The 23,734-nt window shown below is 43.9% G+C and overlaps 1 protein-coding gene across 3 annotated transcripts; it reads right to left on the reverse strand.

Moving 5' to 3' along the window:
• Positions 1-421: 421 nt before the first annotated feature.
• On the reverse strand, positions 422-21,796 carry LOC109872324 (rab effector MyRIP). 3 transcript variants are annotated; one of them, XM_031806603.1, is made up of 10 exons: positions 21,567-21,794; positions 11,612-11,704; positions 10,399-10,542; positions 9,899-9,998; positions 9,206-9,537; positions 7,017-7,184; positions 5,429-5,590; positions 2,102-2,197; positions 1,869-1,929; positions 422-1,224 (listed from the first exon to the last, which is right to left on the reverse strand). In XM_031806603.1, exons 3-10 carry the CDS (start codon positions 10,510-10,512, stop codon positions 1,211-1,213), a joined length of 1,047 nt encoding a protein of 348 aa, XP_031662463.1. In that variant the 5' UTR covers positions 10,513-10,542; positions 11,612-11,704; positions 21,567-21,794; the 3' UTR covers positions 422-1,210. The 3 variants fall into 3 exon arrangements, 2 of the variants coding, with proteins under 2 accessions (XP_031662463.1, XP_031662464.1); XM_031806604.1 differs by lacking the exon at positions 1,869-1,929 and having other exon boundaries at positions 21,567-21,796; XR_002252440.2 differs by lacking the exons at positions 5,429-5,590; positions 7,017-7,184; positions 9,206-9,537; ... (2 more) ...; positions 11,612-11,704; positions 21,567-21,794 and adding an exon at positions 2,398-2,572.
• Positions 21,797-23,734: the final 1,938 nt, after the last annotated feature.

The raw sequence follows: 23,734 nt of genomic DNA on the forward strand, positions 1-23,734 counted from the left end.
TTTCCATAAAGATGGCCTTTACTTCTCTAGTATGAAGTCCTGGGAAGATTTCAATTACATACTCCTCGTGTCCTCTTTCCTCATCTCCTTCTCAAAAACCCATTGGAGGGGTGGGAAAGAGGACGCGAGGAGTATGCAATTGAGATCTTCCTCCTGTGTTCAGGTCCCAGGCTCCATCAGGACAGGAGGAATGTCAGACACTGGTGCCACTTCCTCGGCTCAAAAACCCAAACAAACTTTATTTTTCCAACTCCTTAAACTGTAAGGTTAGGCAAGCTCTGTGTGTGGATGAATCTCAAGATTGATTACTTCAAGGCTTTAGTTCATGACTTTGTTCATACAATTGTTATAGCGGAGGACATCTACAGGTAGCCTACACAGTGAAACATCTATCTGTAGGAGCACAATGATAAGCCAAAAGTAATACCATTATTATTTTATTGTATATAATTTACAATGTAAATTCATACATCAGATGCACAAGGTTCCAAAGAACTAACAACCATATGAGACTTTCTGTCTACCTGAAAGTTTAATATTCTGTATGACCAATATTCAACAGATAATTAATACAGTATAAGAAATCACTGCTGATTGTTTTATTGAAATTAGGAATGTTATTTTGCACGCACTTCAATAACTGTCTATTTTATGTAATGATTGTTCCCACACCAATGATAGACCAGTGTCTTTTATAAATATTTATCAAATAGGTTAACTGTTAAAAACATGTTAAAACAAGCAGTAGTATAAATCATATCTTGCCTTTCAGACAATGGCCACACATCTGTTAGAGTTACATCTCCATCGTCATAACAACATTCTCATTCAGCTATATAAACATGGCTCTGGTCACCGATTGGTTGGAAGGTCCAATAACAAAGAGATGATTGACATTTCACTCAACAGCATATTTAAGAAAAAGATTCTATCAAAACTGCTTTGTTTCTTAACTTAATCCATTCTTTGTTTTTACATCAAATTTACATAAAGTATGTAGCTACTATATCTCATTATTAAGAAATGTACAACTCGTCTTTATCCACAGTGCCAGAAGTAGTGGTAAAACTGTTAGTCTGTACTCTGTAGTGTCTTGGTGGCAGGGTAGCAACCCTCTTACTGGACACTGATGATACCGTGGACAAGGGGCTCAAGGCACTGGTGTGGGGGGAGTCAAGGGGTCATGGCAGTGGTCAACATGCCCAGTCAGTTAGGTTTCTTTATCTGAGAAGAGATAAGGCATGTGGGTCAAAATACAGAACAACATGAGACCACACACTCTATTGAATACAATAACTAATGTGATTCTAGTAAATGTGTGACTATCTTGCCAAAATAATGGAAAAACTTGAATGAGGGATACAAAGTATATTGAAAGCAGTTTCTTCCACACAGCTGTGGTTCCTGAGTTAATTAAGCTATTAATATCCTATCATGTTTAGGGTCATGTATAAAAATGCTGGGCAGGCCATTATTTGGCTATCATGGCTATGCCCCCATAGGATGACAATGCAGCCACAAGGCACGAGTGGTCACTGAATAGTTTGATGAGCATGTAAGCCATATCCCATGGTCATCTCAGTCACCAGATCTCAACCCAATTGAACACATATGTGAGATTCTGGAGCGGGCCGTGACAGCGGTTTCCACCACCATCAACAAAACACCAAATAATGGAATTTCTCATGGAAGAATGGTGGTCGTATCCCAACAATAGAGTTCCAGACACTTGTAGAATCTATGCCAAGGTGCACTGAAGCTGTTCTGGTTCGTGGTGGCCCAACGACATACTAAGACACTTTATGTGGGTGTTTCCTTTATTTTGGCAGTTACCTATATATGGCATATATGACATATGTATATCTAACCCTTCAAGGGTGGAGCAGGTAGCCGCCTCCTCGTTTGCCGTGAAGAGTCCAATGTTTGTGGCTGCAGAGAGTCATGTGACACTTAATTAGTTTGTTAGAAAATCACAAGGTATGTGTTTGTTAAACGCTGGTAGTGAGTGACAAGTGGGGACCAGGAGTTTTTCCTGACCCCACACTGCTGACCAGGAAAACCTCCTGGTCTTAGTCCTACGTGGCTTGGTCCGGTCCAGTACCTTAGGCTGTTCTTGGAGCTTAAAGAAGCGGTTCTGTGGGACCACATTGAGACCTGCGATCTTCAGAGCTGCGATCCTGTCTGCGATTTCCGACACCTACAACAAAGTAGAAATATTCATATTATCTGACTCAGATAAACTTAAAAAGGACTTAAGAAGCACAATTGAATGTTTTTATGTCAATCATAAAGACCCCTTTCTAATTCTCTTTCAAACATTGTATTTTATATTTTTCATTATATGGCAATCACCAACATTCAAACACATACAATTTTCTAATTCTAATTTCACCATACCCAAAGTAAAATCCCTGTAACGGTCATCGTCGTCTGATGAGGAAGAATCGGACCAAAGCGCAGCGTGGTAAGTGTTCATGACTTTTATTAAAACTGAACACTAGAACAAAGTGACTAAACGAAACCGAAACAGTCCTGTCAGGTGCAGAACACTAAACAGAAAACAACTACCCACAAAACATAGGTGGGAAAAAGCTACCTAAGTATGGTTCCCAATCAGAGACAACGATAGACAGCTGTCCCTGATTGAGAGCCATACCCGGCCAAAACAAAGAAATACAAAACATAGAAAAAAGAACATAGAATGCCCACCCCAAATCACACCCTGACCAAACCAAAATAGAGACATAAAAAGGTCAGGGCGTGACAATCCCAGGTTAAAAAAATTCAAAGCAAAAGACTGATTCTGAAATGCCACAATGGGCTCAGGTCAAAAGTCTTGCACTCTTATACGAAAAAATAAACACATTTCAATATATTTAACTTTATGTAAAATGTATTTCAAATACATGTACTGTACACACATATAATACGGACAATTCCAGAAATGCATGGCTGTGACATGTAGTTTGCAGGGTGGCCAAAGTGGTTCCTAATTCGGCATATGACGTAGTTTGGCCCTTCAGAGGATTCTTAAATTGCTCTTTATGTATTTATCAATGGAGATACATTTTTGGGGGAAACCAACCCAAAACTTTAGCAGTAATATAATTTAAATTGTTATGGTGGGAAAGAAAAAAAAGATATACAGTATATCGATTTCACCTCATTTTTACAATCTGTCATTAAGAGCACATGTACAATAAAAATCTAACATTTTCCCATCGCAAGAAGTTATTAAAATAAAAAAATACAAAATGACTATAGTAAGTGTTGCCCCCCCAACAGGCTTTACTCTGCCTCCACCCCAATGGACATTTATTTATTCACTGCTACAGTTGTTATGATGTACAGTACCAGTCAAAAGTTTGGACACACCTACTCATTCAAGGGTTTGTCTTTATTTTGACTATATTCAACATTGTAAATTAGTAGTGAAGACACCAAAACTATGAAATAACACATATGGCACATATTGTACTGTAGTAACCACCATTAAAAGTGTTAATCAAGAGTTTGAATAATCTCAAATATAAAATATATTTTCATTTGTTTAACACTTTTTTCAAATCTGATCATTGCTAGACAACCATTTTCAGGTCTTGCCATCAATTTTCAAGTAGATTTACATCAAAACTGTCCTTGGCCATTTAGGAACATTCACTGTCTTCTTGTTGATAAGGAACTGGATAATATGTGTGAAATGCTTGATAATGTGTATGATATCAACAGAGAAGTATATTTTCTGGGTGATTTAAATATTGACTGGCTTTCATCAAGCTGCCCACTCAGGAAAAAACTTCAAACTGTAACAAGTGCCTGCAACCTGGATCAGGTTGTCAGTCAACCTACCAGGGTAGTTACAAACAGCACAGGAAATAAATCATCAACATGTATTGCTCAAATCTTTACTAATGCTGCAGATAATAGCCTTAAAGCAGTATCCAATTCCATAGGATGTAGTGATCACAATATAGTAGCCATATCTAAGTTCCAAAGGCAGGGCCTAATATAGTGTATAAGAGGTCATACAACACGTTTTTAGTGATTCTTATGTTGAGGATGTAAATAATATTTGCTGGTCTGAAATTGCTTATTCCAGTTACTAATAAGCATGCACCCATTAAAAAAATGACTGTAAAAATTGTTAAATCCCACTGGATTGATGAGGAATTTTAAGAAATGGTATGGTTGAGAGGGATGAGGAAAAAGGAATGGCAAATAAGTCTAGCTGCACAACCGATTGTCAAACGTACAGCAAATTGAGAAATCATGTGACTAAAGTAAATTAAAAGGGAAAAAAAATATACTATGAAACACAAATAAATGATATAATAAATTATAGTAAAACGCTTTAGAGCACCTTAAATTACTTTTTGAAAAAAGGCAAACTCAGCTCCATCATTTATTGAATTCATTGAATCATTAATTGAATCAGATGCCTCATTCATCTGATACTGCCAACTATTAAAATTATTTTTTATTGGCAAGATTAGCAAACTTAGGCATGACATGACAGCAACAAACGCTGACACTACACATCCCAGTATATCTGACCAAATTATGAAAAACAAGCATTGACCTTTTGAATTCCATAAAGTGAGTGTGGAAGAGGTGAAACAATTATTGTTGTCTATCAACAATGACAAGCCACGAGGTCTGACAACCTGGATGGAAAATGACTGAGGATAATAGCAGATGATATTGCCACTCCTATTTGCCATTTCCTCAATTTAAACCTTTTAGAAAGTGTGTGTGCCCTCAGGCCTGGAGGGAGGCAAAAGTCATTCCGCTACCCAAGAATAGTAAATCCCCCTTTCCTAGCTCATATACCCGACCAATCAGCCTGTTACCAACCTTTAGTAAACTTCTGGAAAGAATGGTGTTTGACCAGATACAATGCTATTTTACAGTAAACAAATTGACAACCGACTTTCAGCACGCTTTATAGGGAAGGACATTCCACAAGCACGGCACTTACACAAATGACTGATGATTGGCAGAGAAATTGATGATACAAAGATTGTGGGGGCTGGTTTGTTAGACTTCAGTGCGGCATTTGACATAATCGATCATAGTCTGCTGCTGGAAAAACTGATGTGTTATGGTTTTACACCCCCTGCTATATTGTGGATAAAGAGTTGCCTGTCTAACAGAACATCCTCTGCCCCTCCAACATAATCCAGGTAGAATCAGGAATTCCCCAGGGCAGCTGTTTAGGCCCTTTACTGTCCTCAATCTTTACTAATGACACACCACTGGCTTTGAGTAAATAATACATTCCAATTTGACATTATGGGGTATTTTGTTTAGGCCAGGCCAATCTCAATATGATCCATTTTAAATTCCGGCTGTAACACAACAAAATGTTGTGAATACTATCTGAATGCGCCGTATGAGACACAGAGGAAATCCAGACTTGGACACAAACCTGGAGGTCAGACTGCTGCACCTGGGCGGAAGCCGTTGCCACCTGCTCCTCCAGGTAGGACAGCTCCAGGTCTGAGGTGGCACCGCCGATGGCCCGGGCACAGTCCTCCAGGTCGCCAAGCTCCGCCTCCAAACCGTAAGCTGTGCCCGCCACCACGTACACCTGGTGGGCACAGTTCAGTTTGCACAGACAGACTGTGGTCATTTCAGTTGTATAACATGAACAAAGGTTAGCATCACACACCATTCTTAAACCCACAATGAACGTAAGATACAGTGCATTCGGAAAGTATTCAGACCCCTTGACTTTTTCCACATTTTGTTACGATACGGCCTTATTCTAAAATGGTTTAATTTTTTTTTCCCTCATCAATCTACACACAATACCCCATAATGACAAAGTGGAGACAGGTTTTAAAAACCAGAAATACGTTATTTACATAAGAATACAAACCGTTTCTACAACTTGATTGGAGTCCACCTGTGGTAAATTCAATTGATTGAACACAATTTGGAAAGGCACACACCTGTCTCTTTAAGGTCCCACAGTTGACAATGCATATCAGAGCAAAAACCAAGCCATGAGGTTGAAGAAATTGTCCGTTGACACAGATCTGCAAAGTGTACGAAAAAAATGTTTTGCAGCATTGAAGGTCCCGAAGAACACAATGGCCTCCATCATTTATTTATGTGTTTTTTATAACCACCTTTAAATGCTGCAAAAAAATGTTTTGGTACCCTTCCCAAGATCTGTGCTTCGACACAATCCTGTTGTGATACAGCACGGGATCGAACCCCGCTCTGTAGTGACGCCTCTAGTACTGCGCTGCAGTGCCTTGGACCACTGCGCCACTCGGGAGACCCCAGCCTCCATCATTCTTGTTTGGAATCACCAATACTCTTCTTAGAGCTGGCCACCCGGCCAAACTGAGCAATCGGGGGAGAAGGGCCTTGGTCAGGGAGGTGACAAAGAACCCAAATGATCACTCTAACAGAGCTCCAGAGTTCCTCTGTGGAGATGAGAGAACCTTCCTCAGGACCTCAGACTGGGGCAACGGTTCCCCTTACAACAGGACAAAGACCCTAAGCACACAGCCAAGACAATGCAGGAGTGGCTTTGGGACAAGTCTCTGAATGTCTTTGAGTGGCCCAGCTAGAGCCCCGACTTGAACCTGATCGAACATCTCTGGAGAGACATGAAAATAGTTGTGCAGCGACGCTCACCCCATCCAACCTGACAGAGCTTGAGAGGATCTGCAGAGAAAAATGGGAGAAACTCCCCAAATACAGATGTGCCAAGCTGGTAGCATCATACCCAAGAAGACTCAAGGCTGTAATCACCGCCAACGGTGCTTCAACAAAGTACTGAGTAAAGGGTCCGATTTTTTTTTTCTTCAGTTGTGTATATTTTATATATTTTTTTAAACAACAACTTGTTTTTGGTGTGTCATTATGGGACATTGTGTGTACTAGATTGATGAGGGGGAAAACTATTTAATCCATTTTAGAATAAAGCTGGGGGGTCTGAATACTTTCCGAATGCGTTGTATGTTGAATGAACGAACAGACAGACAGACAGACAGACAGACATTATCCTCCAGTCTGCTGAGTTGTTTGTCCAGCCTCTTTGTGTCAGTGTTGGGGGACAGTGAGGGGATGCAGTCATCCCTCTCCACCCCCTGGAGTCGGTCTTCTGTTGCGTTTAACACCTTCAGCACCTCAGTGGTGATACTGTGCAGTGACACCTCCGAGTACCTCTACACACACACACACACACACACACACACACACACACACACACACACACACACACACACACACACACACACACACACACACACACACACACACACACACACACACACACACACACACACACACACACACACACACACACACACACACACACACAGTTTGTGATGTCACCTGCTGTAGCAAAGCAGAAATGAACTGGAGTGTGTTTTCTAGGCCCTTGTCATTAGGACTATCCTAACATGAAGCAATGGAACAAGGAAGGACAGGGGAAGAGAAAGGAAAAGACAAGTTAGGGAAAGTAAAAGGGTCTAGAGTAGCAAGCACATAGTGTTACAGCTGTTAGTTGCTTTCAGGTTAGAAATGTCAGAAGAAATACATAGCCACATACTCTATCTCTAGAGGTAAAGCTAGGTCCTTTGTTTCTTACATTCAGTATCTCCTCCTGAACACAGGGGAAACCCTTTCTCCAGGTTTGACTCCTGTCTTATGCAAAGTGCCAAACCTGCCTGATAGCTGTTCTAGCATTAGCATTTTATTCATTAGATATTAATCTACCTCTTCCTTTAACTATTTTTCTCTATTATTTTCCTCTCCTCTCTCTTCTCATTCTAGGTCCATCACCATTTCTCCATCCATCTCTACCTCCATTCCACCCAGTGTGTTCACTAGGCTGCAAGTGATGTTATCACATAACACCTTCTTCCACAATGTCCACACTATCTGTTCTTTCTCGCTCTTGTCCTCCCACCCCACCTTCCACCTTTATCTCTGCTTCCCCTAGCCTCTTTCCTTCCTTCCCTCCTTCAAACATCATCTCCATCATCCTCTGTACCGTCGTTTCCCTCTTTCTCTTCCTCTTTCTCTACTTTTGTGTCTGTGTCTTCGTGTTGCAGCTCTACCTCTTTCTCACTCTCATCCTCAAAGTCAAACAGTCTCACGTCTAGTTCGGTGATTCTATCGCGCCTCTTCTCGTTCATCATCCTCCCCTCCACCACCATCATCACTCCCAGGTGCCAGGGCTTCTCCTTCTCCACCTGTCCCCTCCTCCTCTCTCCCTCCATCTCTCCCCGTCTTTCTCCATGCCACTTTCCCCCCATTTCTCCACATCTCTCTCCGACCAACTCTGTCACTCTCTCTGATAACTTAATTATGTCTCCTACATTCCTCTCTGCTCTCTCCTCCTCGTTAGACGAGAATTGTGAGGCGCTAACAAGACTGGCCAGGTCTCTCAACTTGGAGATCAGTTCCTCCCCCTTCATCTCCCACAGAGCCTCCGCAACTATCTCTTACCTCTCTTCTCCTCCTTCTCTCTCCTCCCTCTCTTTCTCCATCTCTCCACCATCAAAACCCGCTCTATCCAGATCATCCTCTGTGGATGAAAACTGTGTGGCATCGACTTGTCTAGCCAGTCTACACAGTTTGGATGTCAGCTCTTCCTTCTCTCCCTCCCTCTCTCTTTCTCTCTTCTCCTCCATCTCTCCATCGCTGAGACCCACTTGGTCAAGCTCGTCCTCTGTTGATGACAACTGTGTGAATTGGCTAGCCAGCATATGCATCTTGATGGTCAGCTCCTCTCCTCCTTCTCCCTCCCTCTCTTCAGCTCTCTCCTCCATCCTCTCTTCCTCCCATTCCTCCACCCCCTACACATTCTGTCTAACTCATCTTCAGTGGATGAGAACTCTGTGCCTCTGAACTGACTAGCCAGATTGATAAGTGTTGACTCTCCTCCTCCAAATCCCTCCCTCTCCTTTGTCTTCTTCTCCTCTTTATTCTCCTCCACTCTTCCTCCCTCCACCTCCATATGCCATAACCTCTCTTCCTCCCTCCATCTCCACCTCCATATGCCATAACCTCTCTTCCTCCCTCCATCTCCACCTCCATATGCCATAACCTCTCTTCCTCCCTCCATCTCCACCTCCATATGCCATAACCTCTCTTCCTCCCGATCTCTTTCTCTCTTCAGGGAGGCGAGATGAAGCTTCTGGAGCTTCGACCCTTGACCCCCAACCTGACCTTCTCCTACCTCAGACTCAAAGTTGAGGGTGTTCGTGCTGGCGTGGTGGCCCAGCGAGGGTAATGGGATGCTGGGTTGCTGGCCAGCAGAGGCCTGGGCGTCTGGAGCCTCTGACCCCTGGTTGTTGTTGGCGCTGGAGGTCATCTTCCTGCGTATCTCCAGCAGGGCAGCATCCCAGGCCCCCTCGGCGTTGTAAGAGCCCATTTCGTTGCAGGCGGATATCACACCGAATTCCCACTCCAGGACACTGAATACCAGCGACTTCCACTTGGTCAGCAGGCTGGGCCGAGAGAGCTGGGTGCTCTGCAAGGCGATCCAGTTCCCGTCAGGGCTCTTCAGCACTGAGGACGCACCTCACACACACCAGGGTAGACAGATACCACACACACAGAATTGTGTGGAATTCACCACACACAGACATGTAAACACACACACACACACACACACACACACACACACACACACACACACACACACACACACACACACACACACACACACACACACACACACACACACACACACACACACACACACACACACACACACACACACAAAGGAGGGAGCCTTTAGCCACCAGTCTCTAGCTAGAGTACATCACCAAAAGGTAACTCTGAAACTTACTACATAAGGTGTGTGTACTAAAGACATTTTGTAAAGATGTGTGTGAATAGTAAATTGCAGTGGCCAGCAGGCTCTTACTGGAGTTGTCCAGGCGGTCAATACTCTTCCAGCTGGCCAACCCTGCCGCTCCTCCCTCCTCCTTCAGCCCCTGCTGAGAGTCCTGGGAAACCCCGAAGCACTGCATCACAACGTTATCATCCAGAAGGGAGGCAGAGCGAGACCGCCAAGGTAAATACACACACTTAAATATGGGTAAAGAGAGGTAATGATAACCAACCAAGTCACACTCCATATACTGTATTATGTTCTGGTCTTATGTGACAGACTGGGCTTTTAAACGTGTTAGCCTGCTAAGCTAAAGCCTGGTCATCATTCAACACAAGTCTTCATGTTGGGCAAACCATAGTCTCGAGTTACCATGTCTCGTTTATCACTCTGCTTTCTGAACAAACATGAAGAAGCCTGGCTATCGAAGTTCAGCCACCTGCGCACCACAATACTGTGTTAGCCCTCTGAACTGTAGCCTAGGCAAGGTTACTAATCACATAAGCGTAGTTCCCTGAACCACCTTACTCTACCTTGGCGTGGACTGATGTGGTGATCTGGGGCTGAGAGCTGGGGCAGCTTGAATCCACAGGCTTTTCACCACTCTGGTTGCCTGGGGGCCAGTCCAGGTCACAGTTTGGCTTCATCTCAACCAGGTTCTTCCTCCGCCGGATGATCTAGGATGGAATTGAGTTGAGTTGAGTTTAATTTAATTGAAATTAAATTAAATGGTACTTACTGTCTGTACGATGGTTGTGGCCATCAATATCCCTCAATATTTTTGTTAAACAGAAAACCCAGACATATGGCAGCAGATCCACAAGGTCTGCCATGAGAGGTGACTGTATAGTTCCCCTAAGGAAAAGCACCTTTAGTAAATCTGCATTCTCTGTGAGAGCTTCCCATGTCTGGAATACACTGCCATCAGACACACATAACTGCACCACATATCACACTTTCACAAAATGCTTGAAGACATGGCTAAAGGTCAATCAGATTTGTGAACATGGTCCCTAGCTGTGTGTTGCCACTCCATGTTGTCTGTTGTCTGTAGCTTGTGAGGTGTGGAAACACTTTGTTGCTTTTATGAATTTTGTCTTGCTGCTTTTTGTCTTATGCTGCTCTGTCTGTATGCTACGTCTTGCTTGTCCTATGTTGCTCTGTCTGTATGCTATGTCTTGCTTGTTCTATGTTGCTATTGTCTATATTGTAATTGTTTTTAATAACCTGCCCAGGGACTGCGGTTGAAAATTAGCCGGTTGGCTAAAACCGGCACTTTTACTGAAATGTTGATTAATGTGCACTGTCCCTGTAAAAATAAAAATAAACTCAACTCAACTCAACCTCTGAGTCATATGAGTGACTCTCCCTATCACCTCTGAGTCATATGAGTGACTCTCCCTATCACCTCTGAGTCATATGAGTGACTCTCCCTGTCACCTCTGAGTCATATGAGTGACTCTCCCTGTCACCTCTGAGTCATATGAGTGACTCTCCCTGTCACCTCTGAGTCATATGAGTGACTCTCCCTGTCACCTCTGAGTCATATGAGTGACTCTCCCTGTCACCTCTGAGTCATATGAGTGACTCTCCCTGTAACCTCTGAGTCATATGAGTGACTCTCCCTGTAACCTCTGAGTCATATGAGTGACTCTCCCTGTCACCTCTGAGTCATATGAGTGACTCTCCCTATCACCTCTGAGTCATATGAGTGACAGACAGACTGACCGCCGCAGAATATGTTACCCGATTGTCGGTGTATCCCTCTGCCTTGTAGATGGCCTCGTCGATGGCCTCCTCTGCCACCCTCAGTGCCACTGTGAGGGTCTTTGCTGTACTCTGAAAAGGGAAAGGGGGTATAATAGAAATGAAGCTTATATTTATCGTTAACTGTAATTGCGTTAGTTACACAGAGTATACAAAACATTAGGAACACCCCCCCCCCCCCCAGCCTCAATTTGTCGGGGCATAAGGGATCGTAGCTTTCACCCGGATTCACCTGGTCAGTCTATGTCATGGAAAGAGCAGGTGTTCTTAATGTTTTGTACACTCAGTGTATGTTCTAACATTCCCTCCATCTTGTGCCAAAATCTGTTATTTTTAAGTCGTGGTTCCAACAGTTCATATTTTTTTCTAAGAGATTGTCAGTTGGATAGAGGTTTTATATATCTTACCTATCATATGAATATCCTGTCCTATCTTAAATAGGATTTCCTCAACATTGCCCTGATGTCCAAAAGATTTCTGATCTACATTTCGTGACAGAAACCTTTTAAGATGCATGTATTTGAAAATGTCTACATTGGTCAGCCCAAACAGACCAACAAAAAACGATCTGCTCCTTCAATAAAGACATTAAATACTTGCACTTGAAGTAAGAGGAGATTAGGAATGTAGAGTATATACTGTATAATTATTTAACTACAGGTACCCCGAATGTGAGCAAAAATAGCTGTATGTAGCGGTATCAGTATTGTTGTCCTTTAATCTACTCCAGTTTGTGTTGGGATGGTAGGGTATATAGAAAAAAGACATTAAATACCTAACCCTACATTCACTATGTCAGAAAAAAGTATTTGTCGCTACAGACGCTGCCCTCATTCCCGATGCTCTTCTCTATGTGCTTCCCTCTTCACACAGGACAGGTATGGGTCATGTTCAGAAGGCCACAATGTAGCAAAACAGGTTGAAAGAGGAAAATAAAATGGGTGTTTCATATTGGACAACTTCAGGTAGGACATCATCTGTTTCATATCTCTTTCTCCAGTTTTGTGCCCACTGAGCACATGCAGAGCATTCAAACACACAGAAACACTTCAAAAACCTCAATAAATGTTGAAAGAATTTTGAGCATGACAGTGAAAAAATACTCTCATAACATGAGCACACATTGGTTGATTAAACAATGATACTGTAGCCTCAGAGTAATTGCAGTTGAATTAGGGGTTTGCCTGAGCAGGGGTATTTTCTGTACCTAGTCATAGATTCTCAGTCTTCTTTGAGCTCTATTCAGGTCCTCAAGATATGCACACAATGCTGTGGTTATTTATTGTTATATAACTGCCTTACTGGGTCTTGTGTCAGGCCTTATCAGCCTTATCCCTGTACTGTGCAGGTCCAGTGTATAAATAGTTCAGATTGGGGAACAGTAGCGTAATCTATAGTCCTTTTTAAAGGGAAGGTGGTTGAGGGACATGAACTAGATTTGAGAACAAATTAGCGACTCTATTGCTAACTGGCTGTGTCCACACACCATGCACACACACTCTTTCCTCCACCTCTCTCCTCTCCTCCTCTCTCTCACCCTCTCCTGCAGGTCACAGAGGAGGACTGAAGGCACTATAATCCAGACAGTAGTGCAGCAACAGCAGTCTGTTATCTACAGTGCAGCTCTTCCTCCATTCTTAATGCTGCCTGGCATGACTCAATCAGCAGCCTCCAGCCTGCTTCCCCAGGCTCTCTGTGTGCTCTGCAGAGGTAGTTTGACAGATTTCAGCACACTCACGTGATGAGTAACCTTGCTTAAGGCCCTAATGCCTAGGCTTTAGCTCAGTGGACTAACAAAGTATTGTCGTGACACACAGATGCACCGGGTTCCAAGCCAGTCAGTCGCACTCGCTATGCTTCAATCAAATCCTATGGCCTAACCAGGCACCAGCACAAGCCTCTTTGTACTGCCAGAAAGCACATTTTGGATGACTTAACTTTGAACTTCGAGCTGACATTCATTGTTGTTTAATGCTACCAATTGGCTATGCAGAACTATGCTACCATTCTCCTTCTTGTGGTATATTGAGTCACTAGCCTATGGCTCTGTGTGCTACGGCTCTGTGTGCTACGGCTCTGTGTGCTACGGCTCTGTGTGCTACGGCTCTGTGTGCTACGGCTCTGTGTGCATCGGCTCTGTGTGCTACGGCTCTGTGTGCTACGGCTCTGTGTGCTACGGCTCTGTGTGCTACGGCTCTGTGTGCTATGACTCTGTAAGAGGTACATGTTATGACAGTTTACACCAGCAGGGACGCCTTAAGCCTCTACAAAAAAATTCTGCAAGAATTAGAATCTCAAAGAGCCAGTGGAGTTTATGCATTAGTGATACTTAAGATTGATTATTCTATTGATTACCTATAATGAACATTTGAATTACAAGCAAAGGCTTGGAAATGACTACCTAGAAATAACAACATTCTGCTCTAGCACGTCAAACATGGTAGAGCATCCTCCTCTCAACTGGTAAATCAGGTCCAGCAAGAGAGAGAGAGAGAGAGAGACAGAGAGAGACAGACAGAGAGAGAGACAGAGAGACAGGGAGAGAGAGCGAGAGAGAGACAGGGAGAGAGAGAGAGAGAGAGAGAGACAGAGAGACAGAGAGATGACCCCTGCTACTGCAAATAGCTCCTGGCCAAAACAGCCCTGACGGTCCTCTCCCTGAAGGTTCTGGATGTTAGGAGGCTTTATGAATATGGTAGAAGGCATTATTACACATGCACAATGTTGTCAAGCACATACACTAATAATAGCACATATCTGATGCATTCACGTAGCCTTCCTACCTACACACGCATACACTCTGAGAAAAAAGGTACTGTCTAGAACCTTAAACGGTTATTCAGCTGTCCCCATAGGAGAACCCTTTGAAAAACCCTTTTTGGTTCCAGGTAGAACCCTTTTGGGTTCCATGTAAAACCCTTTCAACAGAGGGTTCTACAAGAAACCCAAAAGAGTTCTACCTTAAACCAAAAAGGATTCTACCTGGAACCAAAAAGGGTTTTTCAAAGGGTTCTCCTATGGGGACAACCAAATAACCCCTTTGGAACCCTTTTTTCTAAGAGTGTACATTAGAGCTGTTTGGTAGGGGGACCTCGGTTCGGTCTGCACTGTGAACCCGAATAAATACATTCAAATAAAACACTAGGCCTATAGGCTATGCTGCGTTGTATGCCATTGCCTCCTGAGTAAATCTGAGCTGGAAGAAAATACATTCTAGGCTATTCCGTTAAAACAACGTTGTAATCAAAATTCCAATCTTAAAACACTGTAATAATGGGTATGGGACAAATGCTCATACACTGAAACTAAATGGGTCCTTGTTATGAATTTTATGAACAATGGCTAAACAATGTATACATTTAACTATAACTATAACTAATTGAATTCTACCCTGTTTTACTATATCTGATTTATAATGTGTGTGTGTGTCTAAAGTAAGCAAAGAGGGTCATTAACCTATGTTTGAACCAACTCAACTATAACTCTGTGGCGATCAAATAAGACAGCGAGAGCCCCTCCAGGTTTTTCCGTATCTGGAACTGTCTGCTAAGTGGTAATAAACTATGGTGAGACTTCAGGAAATAATCCAGATATATTGTGTGTCATGTATGTGCGCTAGTAAGTTGGAATGAACTTTTGAACCTGCTTTGTCCTGGTCGAGAGGAGGAGATACCTTTTATAACCTATGACGTCATATGTGAAATAGAAGCTGTTGTACATGGTTCTATGAGCAGCGTGCTCCAAGAATACTATTGGCTAATTTTGATAGACTGGTCTCTGTCTATTTCATGCAAATAGGGATCTTACAAATTCCTAGAAACAGACAGAATGATTTTAATTGAATTGGTTAATGAACACATATAGGAATTGTTAAATTCCTTTGACAGTCCTGTAGGTACTTTTCCAGTCAAAACCTTCTCAATCCTCAGCAGCACTGATAAGCTTTCACATCTTTGACCCTCTTTCCTACTGATCAACCTTTTGGCCTCATCTATGGACATAGATATTGGGAGCCCATTGATGACTCCCCTCAATCTAGCATAAGCACCAGAGACATGGATTTTCATCTTCTTCCCATTATGCTTTTCCATTAGCAGAATCTTCCCTTGCTGAGCCTGCCTGCCTACCACACAATATTAGCAATCTACCATTTCCAATGAACCGGGCTTGTTTGACTTCAACTATCTCTTTCTCTATGGCATTGGTTAATTGGATAGGGTGTAAATGAGGCCCTGTGGTCTCACCAAACACCATCACAACTTTCCACTCTGACACATTGTTAGTCTTGCTTCCTACCTTGGCCCTCTTCATGCTTTCTGTACTAGACACTCTACTGCTTTCAGTATCATGCTCTCTCTTCCTCTTATGTCTTTCCACTGCCGACCATTCAGATCCTTGACCCTCATCCTCCTGATCCATATCATCAGAACTGACACCCATATTGTTGGCATTCCAGCACAGACGTTGCTTCTACAACTTTTTCTCCATTTCCTCCACGTCGGCCGCACTATTCTCCACCATTTCCAAATATCCGCCATACGTTCCTGCAAACCGTCCCGACTACCTGCTTCCTCTTCTGTCTCTGGTCAAGAACCTTCAACATTCAGCTAGCCGTCCTCTCCCTCGCGCGTTATTAGCTCTGGTAAATAAAGTAGCCCCCCCCCCCCCCCCGGGTCCGACCATGTCTATACGGAACTGGTCGTCCTCTGGTCCGTTCGGATCTCGGGTCTCTATATTGAAAAATGTATTTGTCCGGGTGGGAAAGCCCCAGGTCAATTTCGGAACGGGTCCAACTTTTTAGATCTCTACATGAGAGGCCCAATACCGCAATACTTACCGAACCTAGAGTACATGTTCAAACACCCATACATATACAGTATGCATACACACTGTGGAACGGCCCTAAAGTACAATACACACACACACATACACACAGACAGAGAACAGACAGAGAACAGAGAGAACAGAGAGAACAGACAGAGAACAGACAGAGAACAGACAGAGAACAGAGAGAACAGACAGAGAACAGACAGAGAACAGAGAGAACAGACAGAGAACAGAGAGAGAACAGAGAGAACAGACAGAGAACAGACAGAACAGACAGAGAACAGAGAGAGAACAGACAGACAACAGACAGAGAACAGAGAGAACAGACAGAGAACAGAGAGAATAGAGAGAACAGACAGAGAACAGAGAGAGAACAGTGAGAACAGGCAGAGAACAGGCAGAGAACAGACAGAGAACAGACAGACAACAGACAGACAACAGACAGAGAACAGACAGAGAACAGAGAGAACAGACAGAGAACAGAGAGAATAGAGAGAACAGACAGAGAACAGACAGAGAACAGAGAGAACAGACAGAGAACAGAGAGAACAGACAGAGAACAGAGAGAACAGACAGAGAACAGAGAGAACAGTGAGAACAGACAGAGAACAGACAGAGAACAGACAGAGAACAGGCAGAGAACAGACAGAGAACAGGCAGAGAACAGACAGAGAACAGACAGAGAACAGGCAGAGAACAGAGAGAACAGACAGAGAACAGACAGAGAACAGATAGAGAACAGGCAGAGAACAGAGAGAACAGACAGAGAACAGTGAGAACAGACAGAGAACAGACAAGGAACAGAGAGAACAGTGAGAACAGACAGAGAACAGACAGAGAACAGGCAGAGAACAGACAGAGAACAGACAGAGAACAGGCAGAGAACAGACAGAGAACAGGCAGAGAACAGACAGAGAACAGGCAGAGAACAGAGAGAACAGACAGAGAACAGGCAGAGAACAGAGAGAACAGACAGAGAACAGACAGAGAACAGAGAGAACAGGCAGAGAACAGACAGAGAACAGAGAGAACAGTGAGAACAGACAGAGAACAGACAGAGAACAGAGAGAACAGAGAGAACAGGCAGAGAACAGACAGAGAACAGAGAGAACAGTGAGAACAGACAGAGAACAGACAAGGAACAGAGAGAACAGACAGAGAACAGGCAGAGAACAGACAGAGAACAGGCAGAACAGGCAGAGAACAGTGAGAACAGGCAGAGAACAGACAAGGAACAGAGAGAACAGACAGAGAACAGGCAGAGAACAGACAGAGAACAGTGAGAACAGGCAGAGAACAGTGAGAACAGGCAGAGAACAGACAGAGAACAGTGAGAACAGGCAGAGAACAGACAGAGAACAGGCAGAGAACAGACAGAGAACAGACAGAGAACAGTGAGAACAGGCAGAGAACAGACAGAGAACAGTGAGAACAGGCAGAGAACAGACAGAGAACAGTGAGAACAGGCAGAGAACAGACAGAGAACAGGCAGAGAACAGACAGAGAACAGTGAGAACAGGCAGAGAACAGTGAGAACAGGCAGAGAACAGACAGAGAACAGTGAGAACAGGCAGAGAACAGACAGAGAACAGAGAGAACAGACAGAGAACAGACAGAGAACAGACAGAGAACAGGCAGAGAACAGAGAGAACAGACAGAGAACAGACAGAGAACAGGCAGAGAACAGAGAGAACAGACAGAGAACAGACAGAGAACAGACAGAGAACAGACAGAGAACAGACAGAGAACAGACAGAACAGACAGAGAACAGAGAGAGAACAGAGAGAACAGACAGAGAACAGACAGAGAACAGAGAGAACAGACAGAGAACAGAGAGAGAACAGTGAGAACAGGCAGAGAACAGGCAGAGAACAGACAGAGAACAGGCAGAGAACAGACAGAGAACAGACAGAGAACAGACAGAGAACAGAGAGAACAGACAGAGAACAGAGAGAACAGACAGAGAACAGGCAGAGAACAGAGAGAACAGACAGAGAACAGGCAGAGAACAGACAGAGAACAGACAGAGAACAGAGAGAACAGACAGAGAACAGAGAGAACAGACAGAGAACAGAGAGAGAACAGTGAGAACAGGCAGAGAACAGGCAGAGAACAGACAGAGAACAGAGAGAGAACAGTGAGAACAGGCAGAGAACAGGCAGAGAACAGACAGAGAACAGAGAGAACAGACAGAGAACAGAGAGAGAACAGTGAGAACAGGCAGAGAACAGGCAGAGAACAGACAGAGAACAGGCAGAGAACAGACAGAGAACAGACAGAGAACAGAGAGAGAACAGTGAGAACAGGCAGAGAACAGACAGAGAACAGGCAGAGAACAGACAGAGAACAGACAGAGAACAGAGAGAACAGACAGAGAACAGACAGAGAACAGGCAGAGAACAGGCAGAGAACAGAGAGAACAGACAGAGAACAGGCAGAGAACAGAGAGAACAGACAGAGAACAGGCAGAGAACAGACAGAGAACAGACAGAGAACAGAGAGAACAGACAGAGAACAGAGAGAACAGACAGAGAACAGGCAGAGAACAGACAGAGAACAGACAGAGAACAGAGAGAACAGACAGAGAACAGAGAGAACAGACAGAGAACAGGCAGAGAACAGACAGAGAACAGACAGAGAACAGAGAGAACAGACAGAGAACAGAGAGAACAGACAGAGAACAGGCAGAGAACAGAGAGAACAGACAGAGAACAGACAGAGAACAGACAAGGAACAGAGAGAACAGACAGAGAACAGGCAGAGAACAGAGAGAACAGACAGAGAACAGGCAGAGAACAGAGAGAACAGACAGAGAACAGACAGAGAACAGACAAGGAACAGAGAGAACAGACAGAGAACAGGCAGAGAACAGAGAGAACAGACAGAGAACAGTGAGAACAGACAGAGAACAGTGAGAACAGACAGAGAACAGACAGAGAACAGAGAGAACAGACAGAGAACAGAGAGAACAGACAGAGAACAGTGAGAACAGACAGAGAACAGTGAGAACAGACAGAGAACAGTGAGAACAGACAGAGAACAGACAGAGAACAGAGAGAACAGACAGAGAACAGGCAGAGAACAGAGAGAACAGAGGGAACAGACAGAGAACAGTGAGAATAGAGAGAACAGTGAGAATAGAGAGAATAGAGAAAGAACAGAGAGAAAAGAGAAAGGAGGACTGTTGAGATGCCAGTTATACATAGTGTATGTAGCAGACCAGTGTTGACATACCGTCTTATAAAATGTTACTTTAGTTGCGCTTGATTTCGATTACCCACAGTGGGTGGTGTTTGTACTTTTGGGAGTATTCTATTGGTTACATTGCGCCAGGTAAGTTATTTTGTGCACTCCACCAACAATGTGTAGCTTGTATGGCGGTCTTGAGTGTGTGTTACCACATCCTCTGAGTCAAGAGGTCCCTTTCCCTGAAGGCAAGGCACACACACGTCCTCATCTCACCTTGTTGAACCTCTGCCAACTTATTGTGGGAGACCTCACTCTTCTGATTGCAAACATTAGTGGTGCGCAGGTCAGCTATTTGTTCTCCCGCACCCACCTACCTGCAATTGCTAATAACCCATCCGCAACCACCCGACTATATGTGATAAAGTGAAAATCTGAGGCCCGCCCCCAACACTAACCTGTAAATATAGAAAATGCGCTATAGGTTACAGTCAAAGACAGCAGGACAATATTTTGACAGGGGGAGCAGATTTTTGGATAAGTTTCTGCTTATAATTTCAGACATTATTGTAGGCTATTTGTTAGTCAACTTTCTCTTTTATATGTTGCCCTAGAAGACTAAATAAACCCTTGCTCATCAGAATAATGTAATCGATCGCTAGAATGAATTCTTCTGTCTAGTTGACAAACTAACATGATCCAAACATACCAAGACAGTCGTGAAGAGGGCACGACAAAACCTATTCCCCCTCAGGAGACTGAATAGATTTGGCATGGGTCCTCAGATCCTCTAAAGGTTCTACAGCTGTACCATCGAGAGCATCCTGACTGGTTGCATCACTGCCTGGTATGGCAACTGCTCGACCTTCGACCGCAAGGCACTACAGATGTACGGCCCAGTACATGACTGGGGCCAAGCTTCCTGCCATCCAGGACCTCTATACCAGGCAGTGTCAGAGGAAGGCCCTAAAAATAGTTAAAGACTCCAGCCACTCTAGTCATAGACTGTTCTCTTTGCTGCCAAACGGCAAGCGGTACCGGAGTGCCAAGTCTAGGTCCAAGAGGCTTCTAAACAGCTTCTACCCCCCCCAAGCCATAAGACTCCTGAACAGATAATCAAATGGCTACATAGACTATTTGCATTCCCCCCCCCCCCCCGCCCCCCCCTTTTACACTGTTGCTACTCTCTGTTTATTATCTATGCATAGTCACTTTAATAACTCTACCTACATGTACATATTACCTCAATTACCTTGACTAACCGGGGCTCCCGCACATTGACTCTGTACCAGTACCCCCTGTATATAGCCTCGCTATTGTTATTTTACAGCTGCTCTTCAATCATTTGTTACTCTTATTTGTTACTCTTATTTGTTACTCTTATTATTATTTTTGTGGTATTTTTATTTATTTAAACTGCATTGTTGGTTTGGGCTTGTAAGTAAACATTTCCCTGTAAGGTCTAAACTTTTGTATTCAGCGCATGTGACAAATAAAATGTGATTTGATTTGTAATGTTTTCTCTGTCATGTTTCTAATTCTAACCCGAACACTAATTCTAACCCGAACACTAATTCTAACCCGAACACTAATTCTAACCCGAACACTAATTCTAACCCGAACACTAATTCTAACCCGAACACTAATTCTAACCCGAACACTAATTCTAACCCGAACACTAATTCTAACCCGAACACTAATTCTAACCTTATACCTAAACCACCTAGAAATAGCATTTCATCCTGTGGGGACTAGCAAAATGTCACATTTTTGTTTGTTTAGTACTCGTGGGGACTTCTGGTTCTCACAAGTATAGATAACCCCCCCCCCCCCTCACACACACACACACACACACAGACACACACACACACAGAGAAACACACTCACCCCTGCAGACAGAAACACACCCCTCCACACTAACCTGCCCTTCTGGCACGCGGAACAGACCCAGGCTTTGTCTTTCTTGCTGTAGAAGTGGCAGGTCTTACAGACGTTGTACTGGCAGTCCAGACACTGGCACATGGAGTTGACCAGGAAGGTGAAGGAAGAGCAGCAGCAGATGTAGCGATGTTGCCGGGAGAGCAGGGAGCAGCGACTGTCCTCCTTGTCCAGCTCCTGCTTCAGGTCACTGAGAGAGGATGAGAGAAAGCGAGGGAGGGTGGGGGGAGGGAGGATGGGAGGATGGGGGAGGGAGAGAGAAGGAGAGAGAGGAAGATGAGAGGTGGGGGAGGGTGAGAAACGGGATGAGGTGAGGGAGAGAGGAGAGAGAGGATGAAAGAGAGAGAGGATGAGGGGTAAAGAGAGAGTTAGGGGGAAGAGAGGGGGAGAGAGGATGGGTGAGAGGGGGAGGATGGGAGAGATGCTAGTACACCCAGGCCATCTGGCTTATCTCACTAACAATACACCTACTTATGTACCCATGCAATACATGAACCACAGTTTTAGGAGGAAAATGCTTGTGTTCAAATCACATGTACACAGTAATGTTGAAAATCAGGACACTGTCAAACATGACAGAATAAGACGAAGAGTAGTTTCACTCATTCCAAACGTTCCATTCACATTTGACATCATCTGACTATTTTCCAAAGATTTGTACCCTCTCCCAAAAAATTACAACCTTTCATATATACACTGAGTGTACAAAACATTATGAACACCTGCTCTTTCCATGACATAGACTGACCAGTTGAATCCAGGTGAAAGCTATGATCCCTTATTGATGCCACTTGTCAAAACAAATCTAATTTTAATTTGTCACATACATATGGTTAGCAGATGTTAATGCGAGTGTAGCGAAATGCTTGTGCTTCTAGTTCCGACCATGCAGTAATATCTAACAAGTAATCTAAAAACTTCACAACAACTACCTTATACACACAAGTGTAAAGGAATGAATAAGAATATGTACATCAATATATGAATGAGTGATGACTGAGCGGCATAGGCAAGATGCAGTAGATGGTATAGAGTACAGTATATACATATGAGATGAGTAATGTAGGGTATATAAACATTATATAAAGTGGCAGTGTTTAAAGTGGCTAGTGATACATTTATTACATAATTTTCATTATTAAAGTGGCTAGAGATTTGAGTCAGTATGTTGGCAGCAGCCACTCAATATTAGTGATGGCTGTTTAACAGTCTGATGGCCGTGAGATAGAAGCTGTTTTTCAGACTCTCAGTCCCAGCTTTGATGCACTTGTACTGACCTTGCCTTCTGGATGATAGCGGGGTGAACAGGCAGTGGCTCGGGTGGTTGTTGTCCTTGATGATCTTTATGGCCTTCCTGTGACATCGGGTGGTGTAGGTGTCCTGGAGAGCAGGTAGTTTGCCCCCGGTGATGCATTGTGCAGACCTCACTATCCTCTGGAGAGCCTTACGGTTGTGGGCGGAGCAGTTGCCGTACCAGGCGGTGATACAGCCCGACAGGATGCTCTCGATTGTGCATCTGTAAACGTTTGTGAGTGTTTTTGGTGACAAGCCAGATTTCTTCAGCCTTCTGAGATTGAAGAGGTGTTGCTGCGCCTTCTTCACGACGCTGTCTGTGTGGGTGGACCATTTCAGTTTGTCTGTGATGTGTACGCCGAGGAACTTAAAACTTTCTATCTTCTCCACTACTGTCCCGTCTATGTGGATAGGGGGCTGCTCCCTCTGCTGTTTCCTGAAGTCCACGATCATCTCCTTTGTTTTGTTGACATTGAGTGTGAGGTTATTTTCCTGACACCACACTCCGAGGGCCCTCACCTCCTCCCTGTAGATCGTCTCGTCGTTGTTGGTAATCAAGCCTACCACTGTAGTGTCGCCTGCAAACATGATGATTGAGTTGGAGTCGTGCATGGCCACGCAGTCATGGGTGAACAGGGAGTACAGCAGAGGGCTGAGAATGCACCCTTGTGGGGCCCCAGTGTTGAGGATCAGCTGGGCGGAGATGTTGTTTCCTACCCTCACCACCTGGGAGCAGTCCGTCAGGAAGTCCTGGACCGAGTTGTTCAATCCACTTCAATCAGGGGAGGAGACAGGTTAAAGAAGGATTTTTAAGCCTTGAGACAATTGACATATGGATTTTGTGTGTGTGTGTGTGTG

The sequence above is a fragment of the Oncorhynchus kisutch genome, linkage group LG27 (assembly GCF_002021735.2).
Source record: "Oncorhynchus kisutch isolate 150728-3 linkage group LG27, Okis_V2, whole genome shotgun sequence".
Classification (NCBI taxonomy): Eukaryota; Metazoa; Chordata; class Actinopteri; order Salmoniformes; family Salmonidae; genus Oncorhynchus; species Oncorhynchus kisutch.

Excerpts from the sequence above, each read along its gene's own strand:
- LOC109872324 (XM_031806603.1), bottom strand. The coding sequence starts at position 10,512 with ATGAAGCCAAACTGTGACCTGGACTGGCCCCCAGGCAACCAGAGTGGT. Across the intron at positions 5,591-7,016 it reads TCAGCAGACTGGAGGATAAT|GTGTACGTGGTGGCGGGCAC; the intron begins GTCTGTCTGTCT and ends TGTGCCCACCAG. Across the intron at positions 1,930-2,101 it reads AGCTCCAAGAACAGCCTAAG|CCACAAACATTGGACTCTTC; the intron begins GTACTGGACCGG and ends GACTCTCTGCAG.